Below are 22,097 nucleotides of genomic sequence, written 5' to 3'. Positions count from 1 at the left end.
TGCGCCCCCTGCAATTATGAAAATGGCGCTGGACAACGATTATGGAGCTGATGGGCCCTGGGGAAACACACAGTTTCCCCACTACTCCCCAATAAAAAAAATTTTTTTTTAAAGGGAAAGATTCTATTGCCATATCATGTCCATTCCTCTGCTATCCCCATTTCTCACAATATTTGAAAAATTACCAACTGTTGCTGGTGATTTCATTTGATAATATTTTCAGTACTAATGTGACCAAGCTAGGAAATATACTTACTTAAATAACTGCCGAATCATATACCTTCTTCTATCTTCGATTTCAAGTCCCTCTTTAACTATGTTTACTTTGTACATATTACTATGAACATATGTTCCTCAATGATCATTGCAAAATCCCATACTAAGCAATGTACCCACTTACACTCCTTGTCACTTCATCTAGATTGAAATCTATTTTGAAAAAGGCTGGGGGTTTTGTTTATTTGATTTATTTTTCTGACCATTTTACCTAATTCCAAGCTCATTTTCAAATTTGGGAGTCATTACACTGTTCTTATTAGTATCACACACACACTTCTATATTTATAACCACTATATACAATAAAAAATTACCCACTGTGTCCTTTTCATCCTCATTAGGATTTTTCACCATAATATTTCCAGTTTCTCTCTTAAAATGGCCTAACACTGGAAAGAAAGTTTCCCCTTCAGAGCTGTAAATCCTAATTACCTTAGGCTACACTCTAAATAAACTAACTTTCAATCATTCTTATTTAATTCATTATTTCAGTAATGAGATTCAGTATCAGCACCCACAAAAACCTGAGGGATTATTTCATGGTCCATTTCATAACGGCAAATCCTTCTTCACAGGGCTTAGGATCAAGAACTTTCACACTCTGACATCATTTCCTAACAAGTACTCTAAACATCAGCTACAATATCCTGAACTTTCCTGTATTTTTAGTTTCCTCTGGTTATCACTCTCCTACTGTACTTATTTTCTGAGAAACTGCCTTCTCTTCTGAATAGGCATTTTGTACACTTCCTTCAACACTTTGTACAAATGTCAACTTTCTTTTTTCAGAATACTCCAAGAGTTTAATTTCTCTATTTTTTCATGTTACATCAACTGTTATAACTATCTGAATAAAAAAAACACTATTCACTAAAAGTCTACCAAAATTACTAGCATAGATGTTTAATAAATGTTTGCTAAATGTATTTATTGTTTGATAAGCCAAACTAATATTCTAGCAGTTGATTTTTAAAGCAGGTATCTATTAATCATATATATATACACACACACACATATATATATAATTTTACTATTAGCCTTTATGAAAATTATGAAGAATAAAGTACTGCCTAATTGGAGGGTATAGGGATGGTGAAATAGGTAAATGCTGTGCTCACCTCCTCTAATAACCACATCAAAATTACAACTAAACTACAAAACAACCGTCAATGAGAATCACCTGAAGTCTAGCTGAAGTCCTATAACTAAGAATATACAAAAAAGCCAACTCAAGACTGGTAGAAGGGGCGGAGACACAGAACGGGCTGGACCCACACCCCCATGTGGCGGTTAAAAATCAGGAAGGATATCTTAGCTGTGGAGGTCCTGGCTGAGTAGCAAGGGTTTCCAGCGCTACATCTGGCTCCCCAGCCCAGGATTCCAGTACATTAAGAAAAGTCCCCATAACTTCTAGCTGTGGAAACCAGTGGAGATTATGGCTGAGTGAGATGAAGGGCTGCTGGAGTCCTAGGCATTCCTTTTAAAGGGTCAGAACAGGGGCTTACTCACTGACAGACTCACCTGCTCTGAGCTCCAGAGTCTCCATCAACCTGGCTAACACCTTTTGCCCCACCCTGGTGGTTCCCTGAAACCCTGCCCACCCAACAGGGCCCACCCAAGCTGCTTCTAGGGGCTTTTCCATACAAATAGCTTGTCTTGGCTCATGCTGTAAACTTTCCTAAAATGTCTCAAAGGTTCATAACCCTCAAACAAGCAGCATCTGGCCTAGGTGTGCCCCATACCTCTTGCTAAGCAGCTCCAAAACCAGGACTAGTGGCAACTGACCTCAGTTCACAGCTTAGCCTCTCCCAGGTACCTCCAAGCTCAGCACAAGTGGCAACCATCTGAAGATCACTTTGTAGCTCAGACCAAGTGGCTCCAGGCAGTGGCTACCCATGGCCTGCACCAGAGCCCCTCCCAAGAGGTCCCAGAGCAAACACATCCAGGCCAGCTTCAGACCACACCAGAGCACCACAAAACCATCTCCACAAAAGACATACCCAAAGGGCAGATTTGGCAGGTACCAGAGCACTGCTAAAGGAAATCCTGCTCCATAGTGTCAACCCCTGCACAACAGCATCTCTACTGAGTCACAGTCCTTACAACCAATCAGCCTGAGAGTCAATCCCTCCCACAGACAAGCAAACAACCATCAAGGATGAACTACAACAGGAGGGCACACAGGACCCACACAAAAGACACACCTGGAGCACCTGGTTCAGGTGACCAGGGAGACTGCACTACTGGGCCCCACAGGGCACTTACTACGTAAGGCCACTCTACGAAGACCACGAGACATAGCAGCCCTATCTAATACATAGACTAAAACACAAGGAAGCAGTCAAAATGGGGAGACAAAGAAACATGTCCCAAGTGACAAAAAAACAAACAGAACAAAGCTCCAGAAAAAGAACAAAATGGGAGACAAGCAACCTAACAGATGCAGATTTTAAAACAACACTAGTTATAAAGATGTTCAATGATCTCAGTGAGAACATAAACAAAGAAATAGGAAACATGACCCCAATCAGAACAAAAAGAAAAGAGAATCCAAAAAATGAGGCTAGTTTAAGAGACCTCTGGGACAACATCAAGTGTGCAACATTCACATCGTAGGAGTACCAGAAGAAGAAGAAGAGAGCAAGAAATTGATAACCTATCTGAAGAAATAATGGAAAACTTCCCTAGCCTGGCAAAGGAAGTAGACATACAAGTCCAGGAAGTGCAGAGAGTCCCAAACAAGATGAACCCAAAGAGTCCCGCACCCAGACAAATCATTTAAATGCCAAAAGTTAAAGACAAAGAGAGAATCTTAAAAGCAGCAAGAAAAAAGCAGGTAATTACCTACAAAGGAGCTCCCATAAGACTGTCAGCTGATTTTTCAACAGAAACTTTTAATATTCTGTGCCAATCCCTTCTGGCCTGCAAACTGTGAAAAGCAAGGGCCTACAACCATGATTACTCTTCTCAGTGAAGCTATCATTTAGAATCAAAGGATAGTCAATGAGCTTCCCAGACAAGAAAAAGCTAAAGGAGTTCATCACCACCAAACCAGTATCACAAGAAATATTAAAGGGACTTCTTTAAAAGAAGATCAAAAACATGAATAACCAAATGGCAATAACGACATACCTATTAATAATTACTTTAAATGTAAATGGATTAAATGCTCCAATCAAAAGACACAGGGTGGCTGAATGGATAAGAAAACAAAACCTTTACATAAGATGCCTACAATAGACTCACTGCAGATCGAAAGACATACACACACACAGACTGAAAGTGAAGGGATGGAAAAAGGTATTTCATGAAAATGGAAATGAAAATAAAATCTGGAGTAGCAATACTTACTCCAGACGAAATAGACTTTAAAACAAAGGTTATAACAGAGACAAAGAAAGACCCAGTAATTCCACTTGTGGGTATTTATCTGAAGAAAGCCAAAACACGAATTTGAAAAGACACATGTATCCATATGTTCACTGAAGTATTATTTACAGTAGCCAAGATATGGAAGCTACTTACTGTCCATCAATAGATAAATGGATAAAGAAGTGGTGCATATATACAATGAAATATTAGTCATAAAAAAGAATAAAATCTTGCCATCTGAAACTACCTGGCTGGACATAAAAGGATATTATGCTAAGTGAAGTAAGTCAGACAGAGAAAGACAAATACCATGATATCACTTATACGTGGAATCTAAAAAAACAAAATAAATGAGCACACAAAACAGAAACAAACTCAGAGAACATTTTGAGGGTTGCCAAATGGGAGGGGGTTGGGGGATGGTTGATAAAGGAGAAGGGATTAAGAAGTACAAATTGGTAGTTATAAAACAGTCATGGGAATGTAAAGTATAGCATAGGGAATATAGTCACTATTGTAATAACTATGTATGGTATCAGATGGGTACTAGATTTATCGAAGTGATCACCTCATTAAGTTATATAAAAGTCTAATCACTATGGTGTATACCTGAAACTAATATACTATTACATGTCAACTATAACTGAAAAATAAAAAATTATTAATAAAAAAATAAAATAGTGCCTAAATTACACTGTACTCAGATCACTAATATTCAAAGATAATTTTTCAAATTACAAGAATAATAATTCATATACAGAGTTCTAAGTATAGTATAGTATAATAGTTACTTGTTTGTTTCATTCCAAACCACAATACTGTAAGGGTGGAAACGCTCCCTCTATTACCCTTTTTTTAAAAAAGAAGCTGCTAATCTGATCACTGACAGCATATTTTAAATATACTTCATTGTTGAGCTTCCTAAATAAAATATTTGTGGTTTTTTTAAAAACATTAAAATTTGCCTTCTATGTCAAAACAAAATTTTTAAAAATTTTGGTTTTCGAATATAGTTAAAGGAACCCTAACCATTTTACTATTACCCACCCACTCCTAATCTATCTCACTCCTCAAATAATTATTTTATGAGGCACCTACCACAGTAACCTATGCATGAGATAGAAGTAGGAAGAAATTCTCCAAACAGGCCAGCTTTAATAATTCTTAAATTACAACTATAATAGGATATAGTCTGTCAAAAAGTATCAAAAACTTTTAAAAAGTTCATATGCTTCTGACCCAGTAATTTGACTTTGAAAATCTATCCTAAGGAAATAAACCAAACACTTTTTCTATCGAAAGATTATTCATTGCAGCGTTCTTCACAAAACCTAGTGAAAATGGAAATAACAAATAGCAAAGACCAGAAGTATTCATCAAATTATGGTATAAATATACTATGTAATATAATGTCTGAAGTTTTTAAAATTTAACATGGGAGTGTTGAAAGGAGAGAAGGTTATCACTCCCCTTGACAAGGATGGAAGAGGCCCTTGAGCCTAACAACACGCATACGGTTAAAATTTAACATGGGAAAATGTGTGTAACAAGACAATAGGAAAAAAAGCTCACATTAAAAAAGTAAGATGTAAAGTGTGATTCAGAAACAGATGAAAAAAGTTAAGATAATTTCTTCTGGGAATGAAAATCCTTATCTACTCTGTCCTACATGTAAATCGGAGAGCCAGCAAGCGAAAGGTATGTGGGGTGGCACGGGGGAATCATTCTCCCTAATAGCAGAAGAAGCTGATTCATAACTGTTTCAGAGACTGATGCTGTCAATACCCAAAAAAAGAAAATAAACTGAAAACGATAGAACAAGAGAATGGCTTACAAGGATGGACAGGTTTTCAATTGCTTTTCAATGAGACCAGCTGAATTATTACCACAGGACTCTAAGATGCTTTGATGCTAGTACTGTACTTTCTTGATATTACCAAAATATGTCAAAAGAGACTTAAAATTGCCACTTCACTAAGACAATAGTAAGACACCAGAAACTGTAAGATGTACACCAATTTCAGAAAAGATAAAATGTGAAAAGTTGTATTTTATAACTGATAAGGGATATTTTAATCTCAATAACATACTCCTTTAAATGAGCCTCTGTCTAATTTGTCTTTTTTAAAAGCTCTTGGGGGGTCATAATCCTTTATATAATTAGCTATGTGCAAAAGACAAGCAACTGTATGTAAAGGATAAAAACAATTTTAAAGCAGTTAGCAAAAGAATCAGGTAAAGCTGACTTTATTCTCTTGTGGTGAGGAAATTAGGGGAAAATGAGTCAGACTAAGAAAGCATGTGAGAATCTTACAAAAGTAATAATGCTTTCTCTCTCAATAACTGAAAATATGTCAGTTGTCACTGTAGAGTAAAGATCAAATAAAGAGATGGGGCTCAACCGGAGGCTCGGGAAGGTGGTTGGAGTGCAGAGCTCCTAATGCCAAGATCGCCGGTTCAATTCCCACATGGGCCAGTGAGCTGCGCCCTCTACAGCTAAGATTGTGAACAACAGCTCTCCCTCGAGCTGAGCTGCTGTGAGAAGCGGAGGTCAGGGTGAGCTGCCGCCGGCTGCTGTGTGCTGCCCTGGGCTGCCGTGTGCTGCCCTGGGCTGCCGTGTGCTGCCAGGAGGGGCCAGTGGCCAGTGTGAGCGGCTGGCGGATGGTGAGAGCTGCTGTGAGCTGGGGGCGGGGGGAGCGCAAGGCTCATAATACCAGCGTGGGTCAGGCAGCTGTGTCCTACACAACTAGACTGAGAAACAACAGCTTGAACGGGAGTGGGGGACGGGTGGGGGGGGGAGGCGGAAGAAAGGGGGGAAAAAAGATGTCAGAAATTTACATTAAAATACCTCAACAAACACAGTGAAGAAGTATATGTATGTTTGGTTCAATTAAGCTAGGTTCGAGTACAGTGCTTCTCAATAGTGACTATACACCAGAAACACATGGAGTGCTTGTCAAAATCTCAAAGGTCAGACGCTATTCCAGTCCAATTAAATCAGAATCTCTGATGTGGCATGCAGACATCAATTTTTAAACCTCCTTAAGTGATTCCAACGTCCAGCCACAGTTGAGAACCACCTATAGGCAATCATTTGTACTAATTAGGAATTCACATTCCTAGACTGATCAGCTAGCATTTAATTAGAAAAGTCATATTTGGAGACGGGTGCTATAAGTTTTTTGTTAGATTAATATTTGATCAACACCAAAGGTTTTTTCTATTATCATAATGAAGGAAGTGGGCTTTCACTGATGAAATCCACTGTGTTCTGGTTACATGGATTGGCTAAATTTATTTAGAAGCACAATCCACCCTTGCATAAGGGAAAGAGAAGACTCTGAAGATTCCCATACCCTTAGGGATAGCACCTTAGGTTTAATCTCTAAGACGTCTGGGTAACAAAATCTATGTCTCTGGAATACCATTTTATTTGCCTAGAGGGAGCATTTCATGCAACAGCAGAGAGTTGAGGCTCCATCTTATTTAAAAAAGAGGCTACATAAAATGCTTTAAGCAGGCTAGTTCATTGCCTGTTTAAATGTCTGCTTGTATCAAAAACTGCATACAACTGGAAATAAACTACCAAAACACCTACCAAAAAATGAGGAATTGGGTGTGTGCAAATCGGCTTTGGATAGTCTGTAACAATCAGAATGATCAGAAATACAACACATCAGAAACAAAAGACTTATATATACCTAGCAGGTTCCTCCACACACACCAAAATAAAAAATAGGTTATATAATTTCAGTCAAGAAAAAAAAGTCTCAGGCTGACAAGCACAGCCTACAAAGCCAAGAGCGAGAATAAGTGTTCTAAGGTTCTTATGTTGTTCAGAATGAGGGTAAAAGATATTTATTGACTTTGGATCTTTTAAAGTTAAATATGTACATTAAATTTTCTAGGATAACCATTAACGAGAAACAGAATAACTTCCAAGCTAATAAAAAGGAAAAATGAGATGACAAAATATAATCTAAAAGAAGACATGAAAGAAATAAATGCCTCCTATGTTTAAAAATTAAGAAACATATTTCTAAATAACTCATGGGGCAAAGAAAATAATCATAATAAAAATAAAAGGAAATGTTTGAATGATAAAAAAAAATTACATATTAAAACTTGGAAGATACAGTTAAAGTGCTATTTAAACAGAAAATTTACAAACTCAAATATTATCAGAAAAGACTGATAATTCAATAAGCAATGAACTTAAAAACCAGAACAAAAAAACAAACAAACTCAAAGAAAGCAGAAGAGAATAAGATGAGAAAAGCGAAAAGAAAAACGCAGAACTATGTCAACTGATTTTTCCCTCTGTGTATCTCTCATTTAGTCTCCCAAGGGAAGATCAGATTGCTTCTACCAAACACAATCTTTAATTGATATGCAGGCTATCCACATTTATATTTATATATGTACACAAATATGTGCATATATTCGTGTATGAAAAAAGGGGGTGGGGGTGGCAGTGCATAGAGGCAGCAACAAAAGAACATTTTTCAAAAAGAGATGGTTCTTTGAAAACACCACCTTTGAAATCGACCATACACTGGCAGGAATAATCAAGAAAAAAACACACCAAATAAGCAACATTAGGAATGAAAAAGGGGCCACACTTAAATATGCTATGGACATTAAAAAAAAGAGCAAGATATTAATAATGTTTTGAAATATGAAATGGACAAATTCCTAGGGAAAAAAAAACCTAGAAAAACTCAACAGAAAATATGAATGATACTATAACCATCAAAATTCTTAACCAGTAATATGAAACTATCCCTCAGAGAAAATTTAAAAATCCAGGTTAAGTTTTACTAGTAAGAAATGATCCTTAGTCATAATACATACAACCAACAAAGTATCCAGAAAATATAAAGAGCTTGTACAAATCAGAAGAGGACAACCCAATACAAAAATGAGCAAAAATCTTGAGAAGGCACATCACAGAATAGGAAACCTGAATGAATAATAAATGTATTTAACTTCATTATCAAACAGGGAAAATGCGCATTAAAATCACAATGAGATACTATTACAAACCCCAAACAATGGCAAAAATAAGAATATCAAGTACTGATGAGAATATGGATCAATTAAAACCGTACATATTGCTGCTGAAAATGTAAATTATATAACCACTTGGAAAATAATCTGGTGTTACCCACAAAGATGTGTGTGTCCATAACCTATGTTTTTAACAGCACTTTTTATACTATTAATAATCTGAAGATATCTCAATGCCCATCAAAAATAGTATACTCATAAAACAGAAAACTTGAGAGCAGTGAAAATAATGAATCTCAGGAATACACACAATGTTGAGCAAAAAATCCAAGTTGAGCTTATATGTGGTATAATTCCATTTATATAAGTTCAAGATAGGCAAAATAAATATATTTTGACCCTTAGAAATCTAAATATGTGGCAGAACTTTATAAGAAACCAGGATCGTGGTTATTTCTGAGGGGGACAACAAGGTAATGGGACCAGGTAAAGCTACATGTTAGACTTCCAAGATACTGTTAATGCTCTTTTTCTGTACTTACTAATATTTAAAATAAGTATTTAAAAATATTTCAGTGTGTGGTATTCCAAATGTAACAGTTATTTCCTTCATAGGAATTTTTAGACGTAAAGGTAGTACCACTGATTAAAATTTATAAAAATTATTAAAAATGTTTTTAGAATGCTAATATTGTAAAATTCCCTATAACTATGAAACTAGACATGATCAAGGGGGAAAAATCCCACATGAAAGAATAGCTCTCTCTGAGCATGAGCTATACTAATAACAAAAGTAATATATAGTTCAAAGAAATAAGATTATTATCTTACCTTTATTGGTGAAATATGAGAATGAGAAACAAATCCATGGACATTCTCAATTTCTGAGAGGTTCTTCTCTGAGACATGAACCAATTCTGGACCTATCACCTCATTAGTGATTTGTGGGGAAATGTGCTCTTGAGGAGATGTGTCTTCATCCTGATACCGGTATTTCTATAAAGTAAAGAAAATTGTTAAATATGAAGAAGCCCTGAAAAGCAAAGTGAGTTCAATTCAAATTATGGTTTTCACACCTAGCCAAATACTCAATAATATTTAACTATATGAAGCTTATTCTATGGCTCAACACATAAAGTCTGAGAGAAACAGAGTTCCATTTTAAAGTCCTGCCAATATTTTAATAAAATTATTAGGTTATTAAAAATAGTTCAGATTCTGGAAAGATAGTGAATAAGAAGCATCAGGAATCTGTTTCCCCAGCTACACAACAATTGCACAGGCAGCATCTGTCTGGTAGGGCTGGCCCGGTGGCTCAGGCGGTTAGAGCTCCATGCTCCTAATACTGAAGGCTGCCGATTCGATTCCCACATGGGCCAGTGGGCTCTCAACCACAAGGTTGCCGGTTCAACTCCTCGACTCCTGGCAAGGGATGGCGGGCTGCACCCCCTGCAACTAACAACAACAACTGGACTTGGAGTTGAGCTGCACCCTCAACTAAGATCGAAAGGACAACAACTTGACTTGGAAAAAATCCTGGAAGTACACACTGTTCCCCAACAAAATCCTGTTCTCCTTCCCCAACAAATCTTAAAAAAAAAAAAAAAGAATCTGTCTGGTGTAACTATTTTGGAACTCAGGAGTCTGTTAAAGGTTTGCAACTTCCAGGGGAAACTTAGATAGTAAATCGAGATTAATCTTGGTCAATTTCACCACTTCTATTCAACCAAGTAATGGAAGTTATAGCCAAAACAATAAGGCAAGAAATGAAAGGTATCCAAATTGGAAAGGCAGAAGTAAAATTATTTCTGCAGATGATATGATCTTACACATAGAAAATCCTAGACTCAGCAAAAAAAACTGTTAGAACTAATGAGCTCAGCAAAGTAGCAGGATACAAAATCAGTTGCATCTCTACACACAATCTGAAAATTACAAAAATAATTTCACTTACAATAGCATCAAAGCGAGTAATTAGGAATGAACTTAATTAACCAACAAGGTAAAAGACGTTTAATGAAAACTATAAAACGGCAGAAAGAAATTAAAGATTACAGAAATAAAAGGAACACATCTCATGTTCATGGATTAGAAGACTTAATATCGTTAAAATGTCAATATTTCTCAAAGCAATTTACAGATTCAATACAATGCCTATCAAAATCTCAATGACTTTTTTTATTTTTCAGAAATAGAAAAATCCATCTGAAAATTCATGTGGAATCTCAAGGGATCTGAATAGCCAAAATAATCATGAAAAAGAACAAAGCTAGAGAACTCACGTCTCATGTCAAAACTTACTACAAAGCTGCAGTAATCAAATCAGTTTGGTACTGGCATAAAGACAGACTAATATAGACCAATGTAACAGGAAAAAAATTCCAAAATAAATCCTCACATATATGGTCAAATTATTTTCAACAAGCATACCAGGACCATTCAATGGAGAAAAGACAATCTTTTCAACAAATGGTGGTGGGAAACCTGGATATCCACATGCAAAAGAATGAGGCTGGACCCTTACCTAACACCATATACAAAAATTAACTCAAAATGGATCAAGGACTTAAATGTGAGACCTTAAACAATAAAACTCTTAAAAGAAAACGTAGCACAAAGGCTTTATGACATTGCATTTGGCCATTTCTTGGATATGACACCAAAGGCATAGGTAACAACAAAAAGACAAATTGTACTTCATAAAAAAATTTTACATTTGTACATTAAAAGGCACTGTCCCAGATTAAAAAGGCAACCCACAGAATGGGAGAATTCATTTGCAAATCATGTATCTGATTAGGGATTAATATCCAGAATATAGAGAACTCCTAAAACAACAACAACCAAAAACAAACAATCCAATTCAAAAAATGGGCAAACGGCTTGTAGAGACATTTCTCCAAAGAAGATATATGAATGGCCAATGAGCACATGGAAAGATGCTCAACATCACTAATCATTAGGGAAGCACAAATCAAAACTATAATGAGATACTATCCACACCCACTAGGATGGCTACTATTAAAACAACAACAACAACAAAAACCAGAAGACAAGTATCGGTGAAGATGTGAAGAAAATGAAAGCTTTGTGCATTGTTGGTGGGAACATAAAATGGCACACCCAGTGTGGAAAATAATATGGCGGGTCCTTAAAAAATTAAGATACAATTACCATATTATCCAACAATTCTACTTCGGTATACAGCCAAAAGAACTGGAAGCAGGGTCTTGAAGAGATAGATATTTGTACACTTGTGTTCATAGTAGCGTTATTCACAACAGCTAAAACATGGAAGAAACCCAAGTGCCCATCAAAAGATGGACGGATAAGCAAAATGTGGTATATACATACAATGGAATATTATTCAGCCGTAAGGAAGGAAATTCTGGAATATTACAACATGGATGAATCTTGTGAACATTGTGCTAAATGAAATAAGCCAGTCACAAAAAGACAAATAATACATGATTCTACTTATATGAGACATTTAGTCAAAATCAAAGATAGAAAGTATAATGGTGGTTGCCAGGGACTGGGGGAGGAGGGAGGAAGAATTGGGAGTTATTGTTTAATGGGTGTAGAGTTTCAGTTTTACAAGATGAAAAGAGATGGGGATGGATGGTGCTGATGGTTGCACAACATAGTCAATGTATTTAATACCACTGAACTGTAAACTTAAAAATGGTTAAGTTGGTAAATTTTATGTTATATGTATCTTACCATAATAAATCAAAAGAAGAAAAAAGAAATTCAAAACCCTGAATTTAGATTTGCCAATTTTTCACCCAGTGTTAGCTTAATACTATCTCTGAAGATATAGCTGTTTGAGTGACGTCAACATGAAAAGCTAAAGTTATTCAGCTAAATTAGTCTGTTTTCTTATTCAGTTCATTTGTACAAAATGAAAAATATCAGCCTTTTCAAATTCTAACTTAAAATTAACATATTAGATAACAGTATTTTTCTTTTACATAAAAGAATCTTTTTTCTCTCTCTTACTCTCATAACATATGCATATAATTCTATGCAATCTATTTTTAAAAGATTACCATAATTTTAAGAAAACCAAATCTACCTCACACCATATACAAAAGTAGAAGAAATCATAATTATAGGAACTAGGAGAACACAAAAGTGCATGTTTCTCAAATCAGCCTGCAAATCTGTATGCATAAACACAAGACCAAAACAAACTAAAATATGCCCCCTCCATTAGCACACTCATAAACACTCACACAAGGTGCAAAAACAGAATTTATAACAACAAAGGATTATTAATCACCATAAGCTGCTTTTATAAATCATTTTTTTAAAGACTAGTCAGCAAACATAATAATAAAGGAATATTCACAAAAGGCATACAAATGGATGAATACACTTATAGGAAAAACATGTTCGACTTCTTTAGTCAGTAAAAATTACAATCCCAGTAGGCAGAGAAATGGACATAAATCGTCACATTCCTGGTGGAGGTCTTTTTCTGGAGGGCAGTTTGGCAATATGTTTTTAAAGCCCTGAAAATGTTTCTACTCCTTGATTCCATGTTTAGGAATTAATCTTAGAGGTAGCATCACTAAAGAGCATAAATATTTGTTGTATATAGACCAACATGCATTATATTTTTTAAAACCTTAACTATGAATCTGACTGCAACCTCCAGCATCAATTTTAAAATAACATCCTTCTGTGAAATGGTACAATTACATGGAAAACAATTAGGCCCACATCAACATAAGCTAGCGAAAGAAATCTTTTTTTACATGTATACCTTAATTACTTTCAAAACCAATGAAAAGAATTCCCGAACTTTATCCTGAGTAAGACTGAAATTAACATAAAACATATTTACAGAACTTAACACAGTTTATACACTCAATTGAGTGGATGCAAAATCTAAGTACTCTTATTTATACCTGGGTAGTAGATATGAAATAAGGGAGGAAACTTGATACCATCTTTTCAAACTTTACAGGTACTCCACAACTTAGTATATGGTTTAGGGAGAGATACACGTAGAAGGATATTCACTAGAGTATAGTTTGGAATAAACAAAAATTGGAAACAAGCTGCCTGTCAAACAGATGTGCACCCCAAAAAACATAAAGGGCTAAATAAAATATGGTAGTCATCCTAGGAAATATTATGTATAAGTTAAAGTGAGTAAAAACCTACTTCTAATAGGAAAAGATGATATCGATTACTGAATGAGAAAACTATGTTTCAAAGCGAATACACACATTTTCAACATTTTAAAGCAAAGCAACAGTATATTTGTATATGTGTATGTATATATAAATATTATATGTATATGCATATGCAATACGTATATGTATTTGTGTGTGTATATCTATATATACAAAGGGTGCCAAAAAATGTATACACATTTTAAGAAAGGAAAACACTGTATTAAAATTGTAATAATGTATACTAATAACGAAAGATGAATACAAGCCATGTCTGACTTCTGCAATTACAAGAAGTGCTTGAAGTAGTTACCAACAGCATAATTTTAATACAGTTTTTCCTTTCTTAAAGTGTGTACACATTTTTTTGGTATCCTCTGTACATATAATCTTTATATCCATAAATGTACATATATGATTTGGGGGGCTCTGAAAGGATTTAAAACAAAAAATGGTTCATTCTGAAAAGGAAAGAAATTGTTACAAAATTGTCCTTTTAAGTGCCTTTTAATATGTAAGTTATTCTTTGATCCTTTTTTATTCCTTATAATTATTGAAAAAAATCAAGGCTTGTTTTTTTGTTGTTGTTGCTGTTGTTGAGTTGTACAACAAAAAAACAGACAATCCAATTAAAAAATGGGTAGAGGAATTGAATGGATACTTCTCCAAAGAGGACATACAAATGGCAAATAGACATATGACAAAATGTTCAACATCACTGATCATCAGAGAAACGCAAATAAAAACCACAGTGAGATATCTCCTCACCCCAGTTAGAATGGCTATCATCAACAAGACAAATAATATCAAGTGTTAGAAAGGCTGTGGAGAAAAAGGAACCCTCATACACTGTTGGTGGGAGTGCAGACTGGTGCAGCTGCTGTGGAAGGCAGTGTGGAGGTTCCTCAAAATATTAAGAATAAAATTACCATATGACCCAGCAATCCCTCTCCTGGGTATCTACCAAAAAAATCTGAAAACACTTATCCATAAAGATATGTGTGCTCTGATGTTTGTAACAGCTTTATTTATGGTGGCCAAAAATAAAGGAAAAAACCAAAGAGTCCTTCGATAGATGATTGGATAAAGAAGTTGTGGTATATATACACGATGGAATACTATTCTGCCATAAGAAAGGATGAAATAGGCCCATTTGCGACAACATGGACGGATCTTGAGATTATTATGCTAAGCGAAATAAGTCAGACAGAAAACGTTGAGAACCATGATTTCACTATATGTGGGATATAAAACTGAAAGCAACAAAGAAACAAGACAAACAAAGAAACAAACAAAAACTCATAGACACAGACAAGTTTAGTGGTTACCACAGAGTAAGGGGGAAGGGGGAAAAAGAGAGGGTAAAGGGGGTCAAATATACGGTGATGGAAGCAGAACTGACTCCAGGTGGTGGACACACAATGTGATATATAGATGATGTATTACAGATTTGTATACCTGAAACCTATGTAACTTGACTAACCATGGTCACCCCAATAAACTTTAATTAAAACAAAACAAACAAACAAACTTGCTTTCCAAAATCACCACTAAGGAAAGTAAAAGGCAAACTACAAAATGAGAGAAAATATTTGTAATAAATAGATTTGATAAAAGACTCACATCTGAATATATAAAGATATCTGATAATTCAGTAACAGGAAGATAACCCAGTTTTTTACAGTGCGGAACCAATTTATATAACACTTTATGTATTTGTTTGTTAAGGCAACTGTAAAAAAGTACACAAACTGGGTGGTTTTTAAACAGCAGAAATTTATTATCTCACAGTTCTGGAAAATAAAAGTCTGAGACCAAGGTGTCAGCAGAGTTGCTTCCTTTTGAGGGTTGTGAGGAAGAAGCTATTCCATGCCTCTCTTCCTGATTCCGGTGGCTTGTTGATACTCTCGGGCATTCCTCAGCATGTGGATGCATCACCCAGATATCTGCCTTCATCTTCATGTTGCATTCTTGTTTTGTGCCTGTCTCTTTGTCCAAATTTCCCTTTTTATTATGTGACACCAGTCACACTGGATTAGCGTCCACCCTAATGACCTCATTTCAACTTGATTAATTCTGTAGAGACCCTATTTCCAAATAAGGTCACATTCTGAGGTACCAGGGGTTGGGAATCCACAGTATCTTTTTTGAAGGGAACACAATTAAACCTGTATCTCTTCCCCAAAAGAAGAGATATTAAGTCAAACAGGAAAAGATGCTCAACATTACAAGTCATCAAGGAAATGCAAAATAAAACCATAATGAGATTCTACTGCATACCCACTAAAATGTTTATTATTATCATTATCATTATTTATTTTTTTTAAGAAAAGGCAAGTGTTAATGAGAATGTGGAGCAACTGGGACTCTCAGACACTGCTAGAATTTGAAAACAATCACTAGATACTTATCCGAGAGAAATAAAAACAGACTATGTCTACATAAAAACTTATACATGAAGGTTCATAGCATCTTTATTCACAATATCCAAAAACTGTTAACATTCCAAATGTCCATCAACAGATATGAAGAAACAAAATGTAACATATCCACACAGGGGAATATACTTTTGCAATAAAAAGAAGCAAACCACTGACACAAACAACAACCTCAGTGATGCTCAAACGAATTATGCTGAATTTAAAAAAGTAAGACACAAAAGAGTACTACAGTATAGGGGGTGGCCAGTTAGCTCAGTTAGTTAGAGCACGATGCTTGTAACACCAGGGTTGTGGGTTTGATCCCCGCATGGGCCAGTGTGAGCTGCGCCCTCCACAACTAGACTGAAACAACTACTTGACTTGGAGCTGATGGGTCCTGGAAAAATACACTTAAAATAAATAAAAGTTAGAAAAAAAGGCAAAAGAAAAAAAAAAGAGTACTGCAGTATAAATCCACTCGTATAGTTTTTGAAAATGTAAAATTATTTATAGTGACAAAAAAGCAGATGATTGGTATCTGGTGGGGAGTGGAAGGTTGACTGGAATGCAAAAATGAACAAAGAATCTTTTTCAAGTGAGGAAAATATTCTGTAATTGGATTGTAGCAGGGTTCTACAGGGGTTTTACAGCTATAAAAACTAATCAAATTCTAGACTTTACATGGATAGAATTTACTGAACAAAAATTATACCTCAATAAAACTGGTAAGCTTCTGGATATCTACTGGAAAAGATCCCATTTACAACAATAACAACAACAGAGAGAGAACTTGAATTAAACTTAAAGGACTCAAATCTCTATGAAGAAAACTTCAAAATTTTACCAAAGGGAATAAAGGAACACTGAACAAATGAAAACCACAGTTGTTCTTAGATAAAGGTCCAATATTTTAACAGTGTGAATTTCCCCCCAAAAAAGTCCATAAATTCAATGTCTTTGCAATCAAAATATCAATATGGGTGAGAATACTTGACAAGTTATTAGTAATCATCATTGGAAAAAAACTAGCATGTGAGAAGCCAAGAAAATTCTGAATTAAAAAGTCATGAGAGGTAACTGGTTCTATCAAATATAAAGAAGTACTAAAAGGCCTCAATAATTAAAAGCTTGATAACAGCACAACAGCACAAACATAAATAAACAAATCAATTGAACAGCAGTGTCCAACAACATAACTAAATATATATGGGAATTTAATAATATGATAAGAATAATATTTTAAATCAGTGGGGGAGTGATTACTGAATGAACAGTATTTGGTAAATGGACTTCTGGAAAAAATATTCAGGATTCCTACAGCATAACTTACAAGAAAAAATTTTATGTTAGATGATACACCTAAACATAAAGAACTGAGCCAAACACTTACTTAAACAAAATTGGAAAATTTTACACTCTTGAAATGGCAAAGTCTAATTTAGAACAGTATCTAGAAACCAAAAAAAAACAAAAAAACTGATAAATTTGAATACATAAAATTTAAAACTTCTACACCACCAATTTATAAAGAAAACTCGAACTGGTTGTGGGAGGGGGAAGCCCAATTATATTATAAAATGGCCAGTTTTTTAATGTATAATAAAGTCTTACATATCAATTTTTAAAATGAGTAAGAAACAAGAAATAGTAATTGATTTAAAAAGGAATTGCAAACAGCCAATAAACAATATGAAAAGATGTTCACCCTTCCACTCATTAAAAAAAGACACTTAATATTTGGGCAAATCAACAAAAATATAAATGCCCGATAATACTTAGTGTTGATCAGGGTGTGGAAAAATAGAAACTCTAACATAAGTGGGAATATAAATGAGAACAGCTTTTTCTTGCTAGTAATTTTAACACTATCAATCAAAATGTGAAAGTTGTCGTTATCCACAAATACAAAATAATATATAAATCAACAATTAGAACAGGTATGACTTTAAAGCTGAAGTAATTAAGATAATGTATATTAGTATATGGTCAGACAAACTGATGAGTAGAACAACTACAACAAAACGAATCCAGAAACAGACTCACGTATGGAAATTTATGACACAATACAGATCACTGGGAGAATGGAAAGAAACTGTCAATAAATGGGGTAGGACAATTGGGTAGCCATTACAAAAAAGAAAATGGACCTCCTACATCAAACCGAAATAAAAAATTAATTTCAGGCAGATTAAAGACTTAAATGTGAAAGTCAAAACTATGAAACTTTTAGAACACAATACAGGAGATTATGATTTCCAGCTGTGGAAGAATATTCAAAACAAGATATGAAATGTGTAAACCTTAACAGAAAAGACTTGTAGTTTGACATGAAAATTACGTGATTCCAATCATCGAAACATATGAAAAATGTTTGGACAAAAATGCCACAAAGCCATAGACTGGGAGAAGGTATTCCTAATCTTTATAACCAACAATATATGTATATCCAGAATGTATTTTAAAAACCTCCTACAAATCAATAAGCAAAAGAAAAACCAACAGAAAAGGAGGCAAAAGAAATGAACAGTTACATCATTACCCAGTAGTTCAACAATGTGTAATATCGTACAATTTATTATTTAGGAATTATGAAAAAAAAAGCAAGAAACTCCAAACAGAATTTAGAAGTATCATTACTGAATAGGGAAGAAATGGGATGGGTTCTGATGGGGGCGCACAGAGGACTTTTAAAAGACTTAGTAATATTCTTTGATTATTCTTAATGTTATGCACAGATTCTTCACATCTAACACATATTTCTTACACATTAATTTGTATTTATTCTGTATTTAATAAACACAAATTTTATATGGCATGCAAATGACTAAGAAACTACACTTTCTAAACTTCTGGCATACCATTAGGGCTTAATGAACCCAATTCCAGTTTGAGTGTGTGGGTTTTTAAGCAAGGATTGCTTCTTCATAATTCTTGTTTTTTCTTAAGATTCTCCACGTAACAAAGAGGAAGTTTACTTTTTTATATTTGGAATAAAATCCATTCTGTCTTGAAAGAAGTCACTGTTGCCTCATCCTTTAGATGCCACCTTTGTAGATTTTTGTTGTTGTTGAAGTTTTGGAAATTTAAAATTTTCAACTTTCTGTCTGGATGAAAAATTCCCAAGATCACCCCCAGGTCCAATGCTTTGCAAGAAGCATTTATGACACCAATTATATAGTCGTAGTCACAGCTATCATTTATTATGGTGACATGATACAAAGCAAAAATCAACAAAGGTAAAACGCACATGGGGCGAAGTCTGGGGGAACCAGGATCAAACTTCTAGAGTCCTCTCCCAGTAGTCACATAGGATGTCCTTAATTTTCCCAGCTACCGGTTGTGATAACACATGTGAAATGTTGTCAACAGAATTTATGACAATCATAACTTACTTTATATTTCAAATTTGTGAAGTTTGTCACCTCGCATTGATTTTTTTATTTCTCTAAAACCAAACTTAGGATCACTCAAAATAAAATTCTGCCAGGCGCTCCCAGTGGTGTATCACATCTCTTAATGTCTACGAAATTCAAGGGAAGATTTCTTTTACACGTTTTTTAATTCCAACAAATGCCAAGAGTAGCTTAAAATAGGATTTGTATTTTTAAAAAACACAGCTGTACTATTGGAACAAACCCACTCCTAGACCTTAAGTCCAAAAAATACAGCCAACTTGCTTCACACTCCTCAAAACATACTGTCAAATAAAAGTTATTATTTTCTACTTCTGTAGAACTAATAAGTAATAAGGAACTACGACTTCTGCTGCCGCCTACTATGTTTTTAATAGAGACAGATCCCAATTGATAATTGATGAATATTCATATTCCAAAATATCAATACTTTCGATTATTTAAAACAACTTGAAGTAACAATATAAATTATGATTAGGTTCCCAAAGCCAACCCATAAAAAGTCCACTTAACACAATGTACCTGAGACATATGTTAGTTCAAACACAAGTCGCCATTGAACACACAAATACACACATACATGTGTTCAGATCATACAAATACACACACATGCATGTGTACAGAGAGCACTGTTGAAATTAAAGTTCAGATTACCAAAAGATTCTGTCTTCTTTCCTACCTTCCATTCCCAAACATATGCTCAAATTATTTTTTTCTTTGGTAGTAGTGAATAAGCATAAGGTGGTCAAGCGGAGAAGCAGAGGCTATACTGCCTTTCTTAATCTAAAAAATTTAAGTAATTTTAAAATTGAGTATTCCTAAATCACAGAACCCTTACTTATTCATTTGGCGATACCCACTGACAGATTATGTTCAAACTAAGTTTATGAAGGCTTAGTAAACTTTGTAATACAATGTTTTCCAAGAATGTGATCTATCATAAAAGTTTTACATTCAAAACTTCCCTCACATGCTTGTGGAACTTTGAAGTTAATTATTCCTTAATTAATAAAAACCTTGTTTGGGGTCAAATTGTGTCCCCCTAAATTCGTATGTTGAAGCCTTACAAGGTCTGACAAGTTAAGTTCGTGAACTTGTTGCAACGATGTTGCTAAACTTTTTTGGTATCAGAGGGATTATTCATTATGAATTTGTACCAAACAGACAAACAGTTAACCAAGTTTACTATTCAGAAGTGCTGAAACGGCTGCGTGAAAAAGTTAGACGACCTGAACTTTTCGCCAACAATTCATGGCTTTTGCATCACAACAGTGTACCAGCTCACACGGCACTGTCTGTGAGGGAGTTTTTAGCCAGTAAACAAATAACTGTATTGGAACACCCTCCCTACTCACCTGATCGGGCCCCAATGACTTCTTTCTTTACCCAAGGACAAAGGAAATATTGCAAGGAAGACATTTTGATGACATTCAGAACATCAAGGGTAATACGACAACAGCTCTGTTGACTATTCCAGAAAAAGAGTTCCCAAATTGCTTTGAAGGGTGGACTAGGTGCTGATGTCGGTGCATAGCTTCCCAAGGGGAGTACTTCGAAGGTGACCATAGTGATATTCAGGAATGAGGTATGTAGCACTTTTTCCAGGATGAGTTCGCGAACTTAATTGTCAGACCTTGTAAGTCCCAGTACCTCAGTCTGTGACTATATTGTATTTGGAGATAGAACTTTTAAAGATGTGATTAAGTTAAAATGAGACCATTAGGGTATGATAATCCAATCTGACTGGTGTGCTTATGAGAAGAGGAAATGTGAACACACTGAGACACATCAAGGGGTTCCTGTTTACAAAGGAAATAGAATGGAGAAGAGAGAGCAAGAGGATGGCCATTTGCAAACTAAGGTTAAAGACCTGAGAGAAAATCAACTCTACCAGCATGTTGATCTTAGACTTCTAGCCTAAAGAACAGTGAGAAAATAAAATTTTGTTGTTTAAGCCACTCAGTCTGTGGTATTTTGTTATGGTAGCCCTAGAAAACTAATAGAGAGCTTAAAAAGCAATTACTAATTATACACACTGTAAAGTTTTTCCTACTGAATTTTTATTCTATGATTCTCACTGACAGAATTTCTAAATTAATAGCTATAAAGGAGAAAAGTTACACTAGGAAATATGATTAGAATATAAACTTCATGAAAGCAGGATGGCCTCTGTTCATTGCAATATCTCCAGTGCATAAATGCTCAATAAATAATTACTGAATAAGTAAATGCATGAATGAATGAATGAGTCAATGAATATGATTTTCTTTGTATAAATTACAAAGACATATGTCCTGTCGTAACTTCCTGAAATAATTCCACTGATTCAATATTATATATTCAAACAGGTAGTATTTGTTTTAAAGTGAAATATTCTATCAAAACTTATGTCAAGTTTTCCATTTGTGACTTAATTGTA

At 34.9% G+C, this 22,097-nt stretch overlaps 1 protein-coding gene and 1 pseudogene across 17 annotated transcripts in view; one reads left to right on the top strand and one right to left on the bottom strand.

Annotated features, from left to right (window-relative positions):
* Positions 1-22,097, bottom strand: part of DLG1 (discs large MAGUK scaffold protein 1) — a 241,560-nt gene that overhangs the window by 156,937 nt on the left and 62,526 nt on the right. For all 17 annotated transcript variants that reach the window (XM_019723532.2, XM_074329838.1, XM_019723561.2 and 14 more), the window contains one exon: positions 9,491-9,655. In XM_019723532.2, the coding sequence (XP_019579091.2) occupies positions 9,491-9,655 (165 nt within the window). The remainder of the gene's footprint in view (positions 1-9,490; positions 9,656-22,097) is intronic.
* Positions 5,090-5,208, top strand: LOC141568118 (U6atac minor spliceosomal RNA; annotated as a pseudogene).

This window comes from Rhinolophus sinicus, linkage group LG01 (genome assembly GCF_036562045.2).
Source record: "Rhinolophus sinicus isolate RSC01 linkage group LG01, ASM3656204v1, whole genome shotgun sequence".
NCBI classification, from domain to species: Eukaryota; Metazoa; Chordata; class Mammalia; order Chiroptera; family Rhinolophidae; genus Rhinolophus; species Rhinolophus sinicus.
This window is presented reverse-complemented; position numbering and strand designations above follow the sequence as displayed.